General features: G+C 32.9%; 3 protein-coding genes across 4 annotated transcripts; 2 read left to right on the top strand and 1 right to left on the bottom strand.

Annotated features, from left to right (window-relative positions):
- The first annotated feature begins 2,907 nt into the window (after window positions 1-2,907).
- On the top strand, window positions 2,908-5,746 carry LOC140960729 (uncharacterized). The gene is made up of 4 exons (XM_073418977.1): window positions 2,908-3,147; window positions 4,573-4,610; window positions 4,683-4,953; window positions 5,214-5,746. The coding sequence occupies exons 1-4, from the start codon at window positions 3,093-3,095 to the stop codon at window positions 5,492-5,494; spliced, it is 645 nt and encodes a 214-aa protein (XP_073275078.1). The 5' UTR covers window positions 2,908-3,092; the 3' UTR covers window positions 5,495-5,746.
- On the bottom strand, window positions 5,468-7,444 carry LOC140960730 (uncharacterized). 2 transcript variants are annotated; one of them, XM_073418978.1, is made up of 4 exons: window positions 7,218-7,444; window positions 6,913-7,086; window positions 6,291-6,452; window positions 5,468-6,179 (listed from the first exon to the last, which is right to left on the bottom strand). In XM_073418978.1, the coding sequence occupies exons 1-4, from the start codon at window positions 7,293-7,295 to the stop codon at window positions 6,054-6,056; spliced, it is 540 nt and encodes a 179-aa protein (XP_073275079.1). In that variant the 5' UTR covers window positions 7,296-7,444; the 3' UTR covers window positions 5,468-6,053. The 2 variants fall into 2 exon arrangements, with proteins under 2 accessions (XP_073275079.1, XP_073275080.1); XM_073418979.1 differs by having other exon boundaries at window positions 6,291-6,446; window positions 7,218-7,438.
- Window positions 7,445-10,649: 3,205 nt separating this feature from the next.
- On the top strand, window positions 10,650-14,033 carry LOC140962018 (monogalactosyldiacylglycerol synthase 2, chloroplastic-like). Its single transcript, XM_073420859.1, has 9 exons — window positions 10,650-10,874; window positions 11,158-11,478; window positions 12,058-12,230; window positions 12,355-12,516; window positions 12,603-12,744; window positions 12,838-13,062; window positions 13,189-13,251; window positions 13,356-13,430; window positions 13,720-14,033. The coding sequence occupies exons 2-9, from the start codon at window positions 11,215-11,217 to the stop codon at window positions 13,981-13,983; spliced, it is 1,368 nt and encodes a 455-aa protein (XP_073276960.1). The 5' UTR covers window positions 10,650-10,874; window positions 11,158-11,214; the 3' UTR covers window positions 13,984-14,033.
- Window positions 14,034-15,567: the final 1,534 nt, after the last annotated feature.

Genomic DNA, 15,567 nt, shown 5'->3' on the forward strand with positions numbered 1-15,567 from the left:
AAAGGAAGAATATTTAAAAGAAAATGCTCTCCACTTTACCCTAAAGCTTTTCATACATATAAATGCTCTAGATAATCATTCATGTTAAGGTCGAAAATTAATATTAACGAATAATTAATTGAATTTTATCGATGCAATCAAATTATAATGTTCGGAAGATAGTGAAGTTGAATAAAATTATGTAAAAAGGCACTATGAGACTGCGTGTGTGTGTAGAATCAAGTAATGGAGAATATGAATATCTATGGTGATCAAAAGTTGGAAAAATTATTCCTCACTCTTTCGATTTATTCCAAAAAAAAAAATGTCCGCAAAAAGTGTGGAAAAGGGGAGAATAATCAATCAAAATTTGGATTCCTCATATTTTTTTTATTAAAAAATTATTATTTTATGTATATATGTAAATCATGATTTTATTTAGAATATCTACTCCACTAAGATTTTGAAATATATATTGTAAAATATTGGTTATATCCACTTTTGCAAGGCAAAATTTGTGTGAGACGGTCTCACGGTCGAATTTTGTGAGACGTATTTCTTATTTGGGTTATCTATGAAAAAGTATTACTTTTTATACTAAGAATATTACTTTTTATTGTGAATATCGGTAGAGTTGACCCGTTTCACACATAAAGATTCGTGACAACAACTTTTTTTTCAATTTTACCTTTATATGATATTACTATTACACATTTGTTTTTTATTTTTTTTGTTTTAATTTCAACACACACTTTTATTTTTATTTATTTTTATTTCAACAATTCAAATATCAATTTAGTCCCTCCATAATTTGTCAAATTTCACTTTAGTCAATCGATAATAATAAAAAAGATTGTACACACACGCATCGCGTGTCCATAGTAATTAGTATATATATATGGATATGGATCTATTTATTGTGTTGGACTCAAATATTTTGGATATGAATATATAAAATAATGGCAAAAACTTGTGTGAGACGGTCTCACGGGTCATATTTGTCAGACGGATCTCTTATTTGGGTCATCCATGAAAAAGTATTACTTTTTATGCTAAGAGTATTACTTTTTATTGTGAATATGGGTAGGGTTGACCCGTCTCATAGATTAAGATCCGTGAGACGGTCTCACATGATACTCACTCTACAATAATTCCTTGTGTAGCGCTTAGTCGAGCCTTATTTAAGATTGATTTTGACCCAACATGTTGACCAATTGGGCTTTGATTTTACCCGACTACCAAAATACCAGCAGATGGGCCGAGCTATTTATTTAAATTTAGAAGAGCTTTTCCGTCCAAACATCAAAATGTTCAAAAAGTCAAAATGTCTATTTTAGTGTATGTATTTTTTAAAATCAATTTTAGTCATTATTTCTAAAATCATGTAACTAAATTGCCAATATTATACATGAGTTGACAAAAATGACTAAAATTGGTAAAAGCGCATAGTTATATAACTATAATTGATTTAACGAAACATACATGTTTAAAAAAGTCACAAACCAAATACATACATAACTAAAATTGACATTTTTATTTTCAAAATGTGATTTTTTTTAAAAAAAAATTTAAAGAACATATATACCCATATATGTTAATTATAAAATCAAATCGGGCGGAGCCAGAAAGGGTGACTTAAATTTTTGAAAAATCAATTTACCAATAAAATTCATAGAGACAAAAAATTTCCTTTTATATGTTTCATTGGGTTTGGGCAATGCCTACATTAAAATTCATTTAGGCTAGAAAAAAAATTTATTTTTTTAAAGAAATCTGTCTATTCTGGCCAAAGCAGATCCGCACCTAAAATCGAACAAATCATTTCATGGCATTCCCGAAGTCCAGAGTTTGGAGCATAAATAATAAGTGAAAACATTTAAAGTGGTATTTTTTTTTTGAAATCCTAATCTAAGAGTGGGAGGAGGACTCGAATTTGAGTCTAAACAAGAGAGAAGCAAGATGAGATCATTGGAGATAAAGCTCGGTCTCATTTAAAGTTGTATTTTAAAAAAATCAAAAAACAAAAAAGTACATTCCATACCATTTGGATAAATTTCGAGATAATGAAAGGGGATAGAATTTAAATAATATTATAAATTTCCAATCTAACTCTTTTTTTTTTTTGTCATTATCAAATGCTGACCATTAAATCAAAAAATATAGTAATTATTCAAAACACAAATTTATTTCTTTATATTTGCGGTAATGCAGAGTGTATGTACTTAGGTGCTAATGAGTCGGACTGTTAAACTCATGAGTTCGGAGAGATGCGTGTCTATTTGTTGTCATGAGTTCGGAGAGATGCATGTCTATTTGCTGGTGCTATCTCATATATCTTAGAGATCAGTTTTATCATTTCTTTACCGTCGACTCTGTCACCAACAGAGCCAATATTACCCATAAAGATTCGGTGTCACTCTTTTACGGCCCGCCCAGCCTACTAGATCAATCGGTGCAACGTTAACACATTGACATTCGAGAATTTTTCAGGAGGTCAATCATCCTACTACTTTCACACATATACATTTAGCCTAACATTCTCTCAACAAGTATAGAAACATGTTTTTTTTTGAGACTTGAATCAATGACATCTCTCTAATACCAATTGTTAAGATCAAACGCTTATCAATAGACGAAAAACTTTAGTTATTAGTTAATATGCAACTTTAGTTTCTTATAATTGTGAAATCGTAAAGTGTGTTTACTTTGGTACTAATGGATCGAGCGGTTAATCTCATAAATCCGAGGCTGATGTTGTCTCGTATTACTTTGAAATCAGTCTTATCATTTTTCTATCACTAACCTTGTCTTCAACGGATATTTAATCATCTTATTAAGATTTGATGTCACCCTTTTGCATCTCACGAAGCGAACGGGTTCGTTAACCGCAACGTCCGGTAATTTTGGTTGCTGTTCTAGTATACAAGTAATATTTATTATTTACACCTTCCCTCCGCTCCGCTCCGCCAGCCACTGCAAAATTTTTGCTACGCACGAAACCCTCGAATTTCTGGCATTTTTCCACCCCTCAAATTTCCTGAAATTCTTCTCTTTGAAGAAAATTCTGGGACATTCATTTCTTTCTCTATTTAATTATTTGTTCAGGGGATTATATGATGGGAAGAAGGAAGAGAGGGGATGATATTAACACAACGCCGCCACCGTCAGGTATTTTGTGATTTGCTCGGAAATTTTAAATTGTTTTTGCCCTCGATGTGTTTAAGTAAGAAGAGTTGACCCCTAAATCATGTTGATATCTTCCAGAAAATATCAATGTTCTATCTTTTTCATTGTTTGACCAAAATTTCAATTTTTTTCTTATGAAACCAGGAAGTAATGACTTATTACCATTTCAAAATCGGTTACATAGCTATGGTGGCTGTCATAAAATATAGGAGGACGCAGGACTCCATGCCAATTGTGCTTTTAAATTCATTTTTTGAGTGAAAAATTCGGTCTGTAGCTTTGTAATTTGTATCATAGAATACTGTCCCTGATATCTTAGACACTATCGCTGATATCTTTAAATTCTTTTTTGTGCCTGTTATTGGAATCCTCATCATTTTGCTCAACTTTCATTCATTTTACATGTCCAAAACTTGGAATCCTGTATAGTAAATGTAGTTGAACCTGCCATGATCATGTTTGATTTCAAGGTTCTCAACATATCTAGAACTATTAATGAAGAGAAATGATGATATAAAACTGGAATTTTACATTTCCACTTTCCAACAGTAATATCATTTGAACTTAAGTTTAGCGGACAAAGTTTATCAAACAACAAAAGCTTTCCTGCTGAGGCAGAGTACATTAACTCTAATGGAAGTGGAACAAGTATGTAAATGTAGCAAAATGCATGAGCGGAGCACAATGAAAAGTCCTATATTTAATTGAGAAAATTCCTATATTACAAAGAAAAGAATAACTTATTCTTCTGAACAGAATCTTGCGTATCAAGGGATTTTCTTAATTTAAGCACTACATAGAATCCTGTAGCCTCTTAACTTGCTATTCCTTACAGAATATTTAATATTGCTAACATGGCACATCAAGTGTCTGCATGTATTATAAATGAAACTGTTTTTTTCCCTGCCGACTTCTTGTCTTTACCAAATTTTTTTTATCGTCACCAGTTCTCCTTCCGACCGGATTATCTTGTCTTTACCGGATACTTGTCTTAGCCATCAATTGCCTTTACCGCTTCTCTTCTTTGCCATTATTTTTTTTTGTTGCTGTTTAATCATATTATGTCAGTTAATTGTTTGTCTTCCGGTGGATTGGTTTGGTTCCGCAAGCTTCCAGTGAAACAAACTTTCTGGGTCCTTACACATTCGATGAACTGAATTGCAACTTTTGTAGTTCATTAACTCTGGCGTGATGACTTTTTAAATTTCATATTTTGCTGTAAATATGATCAATTTACATACTTTTAATCAACCTCTTTTGTGATCCTCTGGATACTACAATGTATGGTTGCATTTATTTCATATTTTGTTATGTGACCTGAGTTGTGCTCTGTAATTCATTGCACTAAATTTCTAGATGATTGGTTGAAATATTATTGATCGTGTTTTTTCCTATTGTGAGTTGCAGATTTAGTGCAACATTACGAAGAACGTCAGTTGAAACAGGTTCGCTTATCATATTCCAAAATTTTGCTATCTAACTCTCTCATATTTATAATTTGGAATTATTCATTGCAGAAATCTTCCGACCGACCAGAAACCAGTGCTACTCAGCATGCACCATCCATCATGGATGTTACGGGAAGTTCTCTTACAAGACCACAAGGCCACCAATCACCTCAAAATCAAAATCATGGTGCTAGCCATGGAATATTATTGAGACATTCTCGTCATTACTTGGATCACAATTATTCAAGGCGAGGCTCGATTAACCACACCAGTGCATCTCCGTCTAATTGGAAGGGTTCTCCCGTATATGATACGGCGAAGTTATCCTTTAAACTGGCTAGTAAGGACCATTCTAGTTTTCAACACATGGGTACACACTATATCACTTCGAGATAACCGCATCTTCAACTTCACGAGTATTTAGATGAAAATAACGCTTCTTTGGCTCGCAATTGAACCAATAGCATCGATGGAGGCTGGGGTTAGTGGCCGACAGTCCATCAGGAAAAAATTAAATTATGCCTGCAATTTTTTTAAACTTTAGTCGCACCCTGTCTCTCCTACGTTTATTTAATTTTTAATTAAATTTTCAATTATCAGAATGTAGGGAATTGATGTTCCATAAACTCAAAAGAATTCGGGCAAGATCGTCTACATCAAATGCAGAATCTGCCTACACAAGAAAAATGGAATGCGGGATATGCCAGAAGCGTTTGAAGAAGAAGTCCTTCAAATTTGACAACTCTAACTCTTCCAGTGAGCTCTCAGTTGTCGGTGTTTTAGTTTGTGGCCATGTCTATCATGCAGACTGCCTGGAACTGAAAACGATCCCCGAAGACATGCAGGATCCACCATGTCCAATATGCAAACACCAGTTATAATTGACCGTTCCTAAATAGCTGAATAAGAGCAACCGTACATGTTTTCTAACATCAACCCTTTATCTGTAATATGGTTAGATGCAGTTATAGTGAGCGGATATAGTATATCCAGGTTTGTGCAGTCTTATACTGGTTTCCAGCTTTTATGGAGTCATTAATATTTTGATTAGTTGTATTTAGCTTTCAATGTTAATTTGGTTGTAATAACGATACTCAAGCAACCTAATATGTGTGATTCATTTATGTTTTGAATTTGAGTTCATCATGAAAAAATTCGCATCCAAGAAGAACAAAAGAAGAAAAGTCAAAGTACCCAAAAAATATTCGATTTCTTGAAAAACTATGTATAATATGTGTGACATGATCCCAATATTTCATCAAAGAGATGAGCGTTTTATGAAATACATGGAAAAATATTTCGTTCGTGCATGCATCACTGTTATTTGACAGCAATTTATCTAGAACTCGGTGTAAGAATTATTTAGTGAGTAGTCTGATTTTCAAAACATAATGTTCTAGAATAAAGAAGATACTTATTTAGGAGAATCCATATATGTTATTAGCATCTAAGCCGGAATTGGAGCAATCCAAGCCACTTTTTGTTTGGTTTCTTTTTCGGCCTTCTTTTGTTCTGTTGAGACGTTCTTTTTGTTGCCAATTCTCCTATTGAAAATGAATCTCCATCCTGCAAAAATGCATGCATATATAAAAATTTAAAAATCACTTAAATACATAAAAATTATTAAAAGCAAACACATGCATGTTGCAAGAAAGATAACAAAGAGGCTCATCTTACTTTTGTTTGGAGTACTTGTTGATCTTTAGTTTCTCGTGGAATGATTGCTAATAATTCATGTTTCTTCTGATCAGATTCTTTACCAATATTATGAAGAAGCGTTAATGAAGAGGATGACGACTTTGATGTATTCCCTTCCTCCATTTCCAAGCTCAACTGGACCTCGTATTATATATAAAATGCATGTGCAGTGATTCAATATTCAGGAACATGGATATTCTATATTTTCATTTTCGAGATATATACTTGCAATTACATCCTAATTTGAAAATCCAATTTGTCTTTTCATAAAAGAATCGGGTTTCTTTCGTTAATTTTGTATCTTTGTTGATTTTCAAGAGTAAAATTAAGGTAGACATACTCAATCTCATCAGATGAATTTTATATTTACTTTACAATTACATAATTTGTCATTTGTATAATGAAAGTCGAAAATTAAAACGAGTCCTGAATATGTTCCAAGATCTAAATCTGAACCAAACTTATAGGTTTAAAGTTTCAAAATATTTAAAATGAACAAAATCATATTTTCTTGATTAATTAACGTATCAGAATTTATATATCTATAGAATTATTTCAATGCATTACTTATTGTAAATTAATTATAAGTACTGAGAAGTACCTGCAACAAACGATTCTCGAGCATGGATAGCCGCTCCATAATCGTGCCTTTGTGTTGGACTTCATCTACAGCTGCGCACAGAGACTTGCATTCATTTTCTTTCTCTCTTTTCTCACAAATATTTGAACAAAACTCCCTTCTTGACAAGCTATGCTTCCCTTCTAAAAGTTGAAGCTACACACATTTAATAATAAAAAACAAATATTAATTACTTTTTCTTGATTTACAAATTGTCACAAACAATGTATGTGAAATAAACAAGCTAGCACATGAAAGAAAAATAAGAACTATACATAGACACATACCATGAGATCGAGGCGATCTAATCTCGGAATAATCGGCATAGCCGAGATTGTTTCTTGCAGTACTTCAGCATGTTCCATGAAGATTAAACTCGATAGAAATCTAGAGGTTATTTTCTTGTTTTTTGGGATCCTTAGTAGCTTGTGAAAGGAAGAGAGGAAGAGTTAAATAGGAGAAGCATTCATTCAATGAAAAATTAAAAACAACTACCGCATATACGTAATATGTGCCCATACTATTTGTTATCGGTATTTATGGATTTCATACAATTTTCATTTTTTTAATGTGAATTTCAACTGCATTGGCTGCCTCTCCCACACTGCCATTGCAAATAATTATTAATCATGCAACTTCAATTATTGTTCCCATTTATAACACTTATTTATGTGAAAAATATTTTTTTTGTTATCAGAAATATGAACAAGCAGATTTTCGAAAGTATATTTTGTTGTTATATAATATAACTATCATTTAAAATTCAACTTTTCATCACTTCCAAAAAATAATATTGTCTTTCAAAAATAAAATAAAAAATCTCACTACAAAAAAAAAAAGATTAGTCGTCGTTAAAAGGATAAAGCGACGGTTGTAGCGACGTTTTGGAGATCCATAACAGGAGTTTGTTTTTATTATATTCTATGGTACTACATTAAAGTTTCATAAACTTTGCTGATACGAAAAATTATATATTAATCGATTACTTATATTTGTTTTATATATTGCTTAACTTTCATCTTATCTACTAGCCAAACCGGAAAAAAATTAGGCAATCAACTTTATAGTTAATCAGTTAAAGCAAGGAGATGAAGTTTGGCACAAGTCGCTATTAATTCTTGGGCCCAATATATAAAACTATCAATCTTTTACCAATATAAACAAGCAGATTTTCGAAAGTATATGTGATTTGTGATCAATCTGTCGACATCAATATGGATTGGGTCAAATTAGGGAGGGCGGGCATATTTGTCATCTTTATCTCGTCTCTGAATCCATCTACACCTTAATATCCGCTCTGATCTTTGCTTTTCCCCGAACCCGAAACTACATGGATCAACTTCTCATCCCCACTCTCTTCCCTGTTTCAAAAATATTAATAGCGTAAGACGAAGACGTGTTCGAATATTTTCTCGAACCAAAACTTATTATTATCAATTATTAGAAAAAATCGAGGATACTCGTCCCCATTTCAGGTTTTCTCTGCAGGGCTCAAACTCGTGGGGAAAGTTGTCATCTGCGTATGAAACGACCAAAATGCCACATACTCTTTTATTTGTTTTAGACCCTGCTTGGTTTGTGGGATAGGAGGGATGATGACGGGTCAGTTTAAGTATTCTGAAACCCAACCTGCTAACTACTGTATCCGATTCGTCCCGTCTGTCAAAATTTTTTATATATTTTTTTCAAATACAAAATAAAAAATTTAAAAATTAATTAAACGTTAAAATTATTTTCAAAAATTATATTAATAATATTTAGGAAAAAAATATTATTACAAGTTAAAAACTATCAATTTTTTACCAATTCGATTATTAATTAATAAAAAAAATTATAATTATGTTTTTTCCATATTAAATATATTATAAAATAAAATTATGATTAAAACCCAGGCTACAAAACAGTATCATTTTCTTATTTCAAGCTCTCCATGTTTCTTCTTCACTCTGTTTTTGTTCACAAAAATTTGCAGAAGGAATTGGCATAATCGATTGAGGTTCTTGATGTAATTAAAAGTAGAATAATTCACTAGGAATGTTAATTAGTGATAACTTGTAAATGATGTACGCTCTGTGTATCTCTTGTTGAATAATTTACGAGTGTTAATAGATGTTCATGTGAACATCGTGAAAGCATTTAATGCATCATGTTTATTGATATCTGAAAAAGTGTGTGAGGAGACAACTAATGTGACATTCCACGATATGTTTATATGAACATCGATCTTGCGACGCTAGGGTTGGGCACATCAAAGAGAGTACTTAGAAGCAGCTACAGCTAAAAGAGATCAGTACTTGCAAGCTGCAATTGGTATTTCTTCTTTTTCCTAAAGAAACGATCACTCAGCAAAGTCTAGGATATAGCATGCTTTGTTAGAAGGAAAATATAATGATGTAAAATAATTGAGCATAAACTTGTCATTTCCGTTTTAGTCTTCCCCTAATTGAGTTTAATATTTCCAGGTTTTGTTTGTAGGAGTGAGGACTAAAATTTGACTGTTCATTGCATGCATATATTATTTGAAATATTATTTATTAACTAGTTTATTAAATTATAGGTTTTTATTGTATATTATTTTTAAAAAAAAACATCAACGGTATGTAGTGCATTGTCGATGTTATTTTCCTCGATGAGAAGCTAAACGTCGATGTCATTTTTTGTGGTGTGTAGTCTGCCGTCGATGCTGTTTTTTGTTGTGTGCAGCGCGTTGTCGATGTCATTTTCCACAACGAGCATTGCACGCTGACAATATTATTTTCTGTAACGTGTATTGTGCGTTGTCAATCCCTATGAATTGTAACAACTTTCAATTGTACAACGTGTAATGTAGTGAAAAGTCGATTGTGCAATGCGAAAAATCATTTTTGTTGTAGCGTATCTAACAAAAGACGCCTACGATGAGCGTACACTTAAAGTTATACTCAATTTTATATTTTTTTATGATAAATAAAAAAAAAAGAGAATCTAATTAGATCTATTTATTTTTTTATTCCCTATTAATTTTTAAAATAAAAATTCAATCATGTGCGTCAATCTAAACGTACATTTAAATTAACTAATAATTAAAACACTAAATTAAAATATAAAAATTAATACATATATATGTGTAGGTCTCTTGTGTTAACCACGACAATATTTACTATAATAAATAATAAATTTGACATAAAAAATAATATTTTTTTTATGAGTGACTCAAATATGAGATCCGTCTCACAAAAATAACTCGTGAGATTGTATCACAATTTTTTTGTGTATTTATATTATACATGTGGAGCATATGAAATGAGTACAAACTTTTTTTTTTATGCTTGTTAATTAGAATCAAATTTAAATTAGATTATAAAATAATTTATTTTTAAAAAAAAAAAATCAAACCGGATTTCCGAACTAATTCAATTTAATCACGTCAACGCTCACACTTTGCTATAATAAATTATTTGAATAAATCTATTACTACTAGTTTTCTATATTTTATATTAATTATTGCAACTAGGCCAATCAATGCCATGTAAGAAATGGTTAAAAAAAATTTATTGGCCAATAATTTTGGTGACAAGGAGACCCTATGTAGGAGACAACAACGAAAGCCATGTCAAAACAACGGTAAGAGACCTCCCCCACACATCATTGCCACTCAGGAAGATCCGAATCTGTTCATCCGCACATTCCTAAACAACTGTCAACTTGTTGATCCGACGGCTGCAAAATCACACGAATTTATTCCGATGCATAATTTCGGAATCAAGAAATGGCACTCTCTCTCTCTCTCCTTATTTACAATTACAGGGGGGCAAAGGGATAGTCTTTCTTGTGCCGACTCATTCTCACCTCTCTTAATTTCTGTGCTGTTTCTCAAGATCCCTCTCTGTCATCCGAGAGTAACCCTTTTTTCCTGGGGATTTTTTAAAGGCGTTGGATTCTTGATTTCCCAAGTTTTTGTCAAGGTACGCGTGTTATTTTTTTTTGTACGTTGATGTTGTACCATCATTTTTTAATTTCTTATCGGAATAGAAGTTTGCTAGTGGTTTTTTCTTTTTCTTTTTCTTTGCTTTATTGCTTGAAGATTCTTTCTTACATGCATTTTATGTGTTATATTCATTATAATGTCTTGTGGTGCTGACGTTCCCTCTTTTGGGTGACAAAGGAAAAAAATTTAATCTCACCAATTTATCATGATTTTTCTTGTATTTTGATGAGTAATCTGTTGAGGAATTTTTTTATTTGCAGGATTCCTCCTCCATCTATATATACGAATTATATATAGATTCGTATATATAGATAGATATGGCGGCGAAGACAGCGTCACCGAGGAATGCTATAAACAACGTGATTGAAAGAGTTGGGGTGTATGGATTTGGTGGTGGGAGCAGCCAGAAGAGGTGCAAGTACGCCCTTGAAGATGAAGATGGGACCGTGGAAATGGAGCAGATTGGGGCTGAGAGAACAAAAAATGTGCTGATTTTGATGAGCGACACGGGTGGGGGCCACCGAGCTTCTGCTGAAGCCATTCGTGATGCATTCCAGCTCGAGTATGGGGATGAATACAGGGTAAGCGTACAGAAAGTTTGATGAGTGTTTTGTTCTGATTCCCCCGTTACCATATCTGCATAATTAGTTCTAGTTTGTCGACCAGAGGAATTCAATGAAGCCATGATATTAAATTTTGTTCTAATTTAACTCGTTTAATTATCACTTTATTTAGCCAATGTCCTTGTTTCTTTGTATCATGCGTTGCGACTGTCATTTTAGTCTTTCTTTCCAAGTTTTGGACGAAAGATTCACATGCTATTGTATATGATGAACTGAACAACATTTATTGGTGGTTGCAATTTTCTCCCATTATACTATGCAGCCACGGGTCACCCATGTGATTGTTTTCCAAACAAGTTAAGCGGACATATGCTGTTATTAAGTACAATTCGAATGCTCAGTTTTAGAGCTAGGATTTAGATTGCTGGATATCATCCTTTACCGGGTTTTCTCACCCATTTTTTGGTTTTGTAAAGTATGATATAAGTTCGAATGAATGTTTTCAACATAAGTAGTCTGATTAGAAGTTGCGTACTAGAATCCCATTCTTTCAGAATATTTCTTGATGTCCAATTCACATTATCATTTGTGTTACAGATTTTTGTTAAGGATGTCTGGAAGGAGTACACAGGATGGCCATTAAACGACATGGAGGGGCAGTACAAGTTCATGGTTAAACATGTTCAGCTCTGGAATGTTGCATTTCATAGCACGTCTCCTAGATGGATACACTCCCTATATCTTGCTGCCATTGCCGCCTTCTATGCAAAGTACGGTGAATTTTCTTCTTTTATTTTAAAATCTTGATTATTGAATAAAACTGCCTTGAAATACGTGATATTTCTCTGTATAACTTGATCTATTGCTACATTTTATTCAATTTTTGTTTTTTAGGGAGGTCGAAGCTGGTCTAATGGAATACAAACCGGATATCATCATCAGTGTTCATCCTCTTATGCAACATATCCCTTTGTGGGTGTTGAAATGGCAAGGCTTACAAAAGAAAGTCGTTTTCGTTACTGTCATAACCGACCTAAACACATGTCACCGCACCTGGTAAAAAAATAATTTCATCGAAAATTTTCTTGAATTGTTGAACTCATGACAGCACATTCTAATAAGCAAACACATGATCAACAAAGGTTTCAACCGTCGGTGAACAGATTGTATTGTCCTTCGGAAGAGGTAGCGAAGAGGGCTTTGATCGATGGCCTCGAGGAGTCTCAAACTCGTGTGTTTGGCTTGCCAATTAGACCTTCTTTTTGTCGAGCAATTCTCTCCAAGGTGAATAAACCAACCTTGATGTAAGGCAACCATTTTTAGCATAAATTGCACCATCTGTTGTAATTGATTAATTAATTACTTGGTTTTATATAGGATGATTTGAGGGTAGAACTCGAGATGGACCCAAATTTGCCAGCCGTTTTACTAATGGGAGGTGGAGAAGGGATGGGGCCGGTCAAGAAAACTGGAAAGGCACTCGGAGAGGCTCTATTTGACAAAGAACTTGAAATGCCAATCGGACAGCTAGTTATCATTTGTGGTCGTAATGAAAATCTAGCCTCCACGTTAAAATCATTGGACTGGAAAATCCCAGTTAAGGTAGCCTGCCATTTTTGTCGAAGATATACGAGACAACTCCTCTCGATGACCTCTTATTGCTAGAAATATTATTTTCAAATCTTGGCAATAGAAACTTAGAAGTTGTGCTGGTTTGATTCGATGTAGATTAGAGGATTTGAGAAGCAAATGGAGAAATGGATGGGTGCTTGTGACTGCATTATCACAAAAGTATGCTATTCTTACCCTTCCCTATATGTTGTTTCGGCGGCATCTTCTGCTACAATAGTCAAGAATTAAGGCCTGGTTTTATACGGGTTTTTGGGATGTTACAGGCAGGACCTGGTACAATTGCGGAAGCATTGATAAGGGGCCTTCCGATTATTCTTAACGATTATATTCCTGGACAAGTAAGTGATCCCGAATGCTCATTTCTTCAATACCCACGTCTTCGCCTTTTACTTGAAGACAACATCTTTTATGCTCATTACCCCACACTGGTTAGTGGGAAGAGTTCGAAAAAAGATCTATAAGAATGCTCAACATATGACACTTCTCTACCAATTTGACACAATCATTTTTACACGACGAGGATGAATATGAAATAATTTTAGAGAGTCACTCAGCACGATCTCCTTTGTTCACGGTGTAACAGAATCAAGTTTACTAATGATACTTGGTTCATTTTGCCTTTTACAGGAGAAAGGGAATGTTCCTTATGTAGTTGATAACGGGGCAGGAATCTTTACACGAAGCTCGAAAGAAACGGCAAGAGTTGTGGCCGATTGGTTCAGCACGAAGAAGGATGAGCTCAAGAGAATGTCGGAAAATGCGCTAAAACTCGCCCAACCAAATGCAGTTTTCGACATCGTGAAGGACATTCATGAGCTTGCTTGCCAACGGGGTCCTTTGACAAACATACCGTACATGCTCACATCATCGTTTTCGAGCTTAATTTATTAAAGTGATAACAATCAAATTCCTCATAACCAGGACAAGTGTCTGCTACTTTGTTATTCCTTGTGCTCGTAGCTGATGAAAGCATGCTGCTGTTTTTACCTTCAGAGTTGCTCCCAAGTTGAGGGTGGTTGAAAGTGGTGCTGTTGGATTGTTTTTAGGTTAGTTTGACTAATAGTGAAGCTTGCTTATTTGCTTGTTGCTTATTATTTTATTTGTTACTTAAGATCACAGGGATCTCTCAATTTGAATATAGTAGTATTTTGTGCATGTTATTCGCAAATTGGCTGGTACTAACATTGGCTTTGGACGGTGAATCCATGCAGTAGCTGAGAAAAAGTTGGGATGATAGACATATTATAAGTCTTGTATTTCCTTTATTTTTATTTCATTCAAGTATTTATCTATGAAAACACAATTTTATTACAATGTGATATTTGTTAAAATGATCATATAAGTTTGTCGATTTTATATTTTGGTCCTGTAAATATTCAAATTTAAGTATTGATCATGTTAGGTTCTGATTTGATTTTTGATTATTTTTTATAGAGTGTTGGATGAATCATTATTTTAAGATGTTACATCAGTATTTTTCAGTATTACGTCAATATTTTAAAAAAAAATTACAAAAAAACCAAAACATAACTTATATAGATAAATTTAAATAGTTATTTTGACTATTTTTATTTCTAGGCTGTGAATGAGTTAATAAATTGTCATTGTCATTTTGTGCCTGCTAATAGCAAACTGATATTCCCATTTTGGGAATCTAAATTATTAATCTATTTTTTGAGAACAACGCGTACACGTGTCAAGCCCCAGTAGGCTCGTGGAGATGGGATTTGGCTTTTGTACATTATTTAACATAAAAGATCAAAATATATTTTCTTCGATTTTTAAGTAAAGCACAAGCAACCATGTGCATTGGTTAATGTTGGTGGGCTCAGACGTTGCGTATGAGCAATTGAGTTGAAAAGAGGCCAAATGTTCTTATAATTTGCATTTTTTAAAATTTTTAATCTTGTTACCTATAAATTTTCAACTTTAATTCTGTAATTTANTTTTCTTTTTTTTTTTTTTTTTTTTTTGGTCTTGTTTCGATGAGTTTTCATTTCTAGTCTAATAACATTTATATATTTTTCATTTTTTGTCATTTTTTACTGACAAACATATCGGATTCGGATAAAAAAAAATTACCAAAAATCGAAAAAAAATATAATTTACATGATCACAAATAAAAATTAACTGTAAAAGACCATAAGTGAAAAAGAAATACAAGTTATATAACAAAAAATACAAATTCATTATTGATCAAAAGCGAAAAAAAATTAAAAATTGAAGGACTACAAATGTAAATTTTCTGATTAAAAATATCTCAAATCCTACCCATTTTTAAAACAATACAAATTTGGTTCTTTGTTTGGTATTCAACTACGAATTGATTCAATTTTATATTAAATTTTGAATCAAACCATATTATATCGATTTTATAAAATTTCATAACAAACCAAACAATGAATATTTTATATCCAAACCAAACCAAACCGAATCGAACCTTGCTCGTTTAGATGATTCAATTTAAAATTTAAG

This window comes from Primulina huaijiensis, chromosome 16, assembly GCF_012295235.1.
Source record: "Primulina huaijiensis isolate GDHJ02 chromosome 16, ASM1229523v2, whole genome shotgun sequence".
In the NCBI taxonomy this organism is placed as follows: domain Eukaryota; kingdom Viridiplantae; phylum Streptophyta; class Magnoliopsida; order Lamiales; family Gesneriaceae; genus Primulina; species Primulina huaijiensis.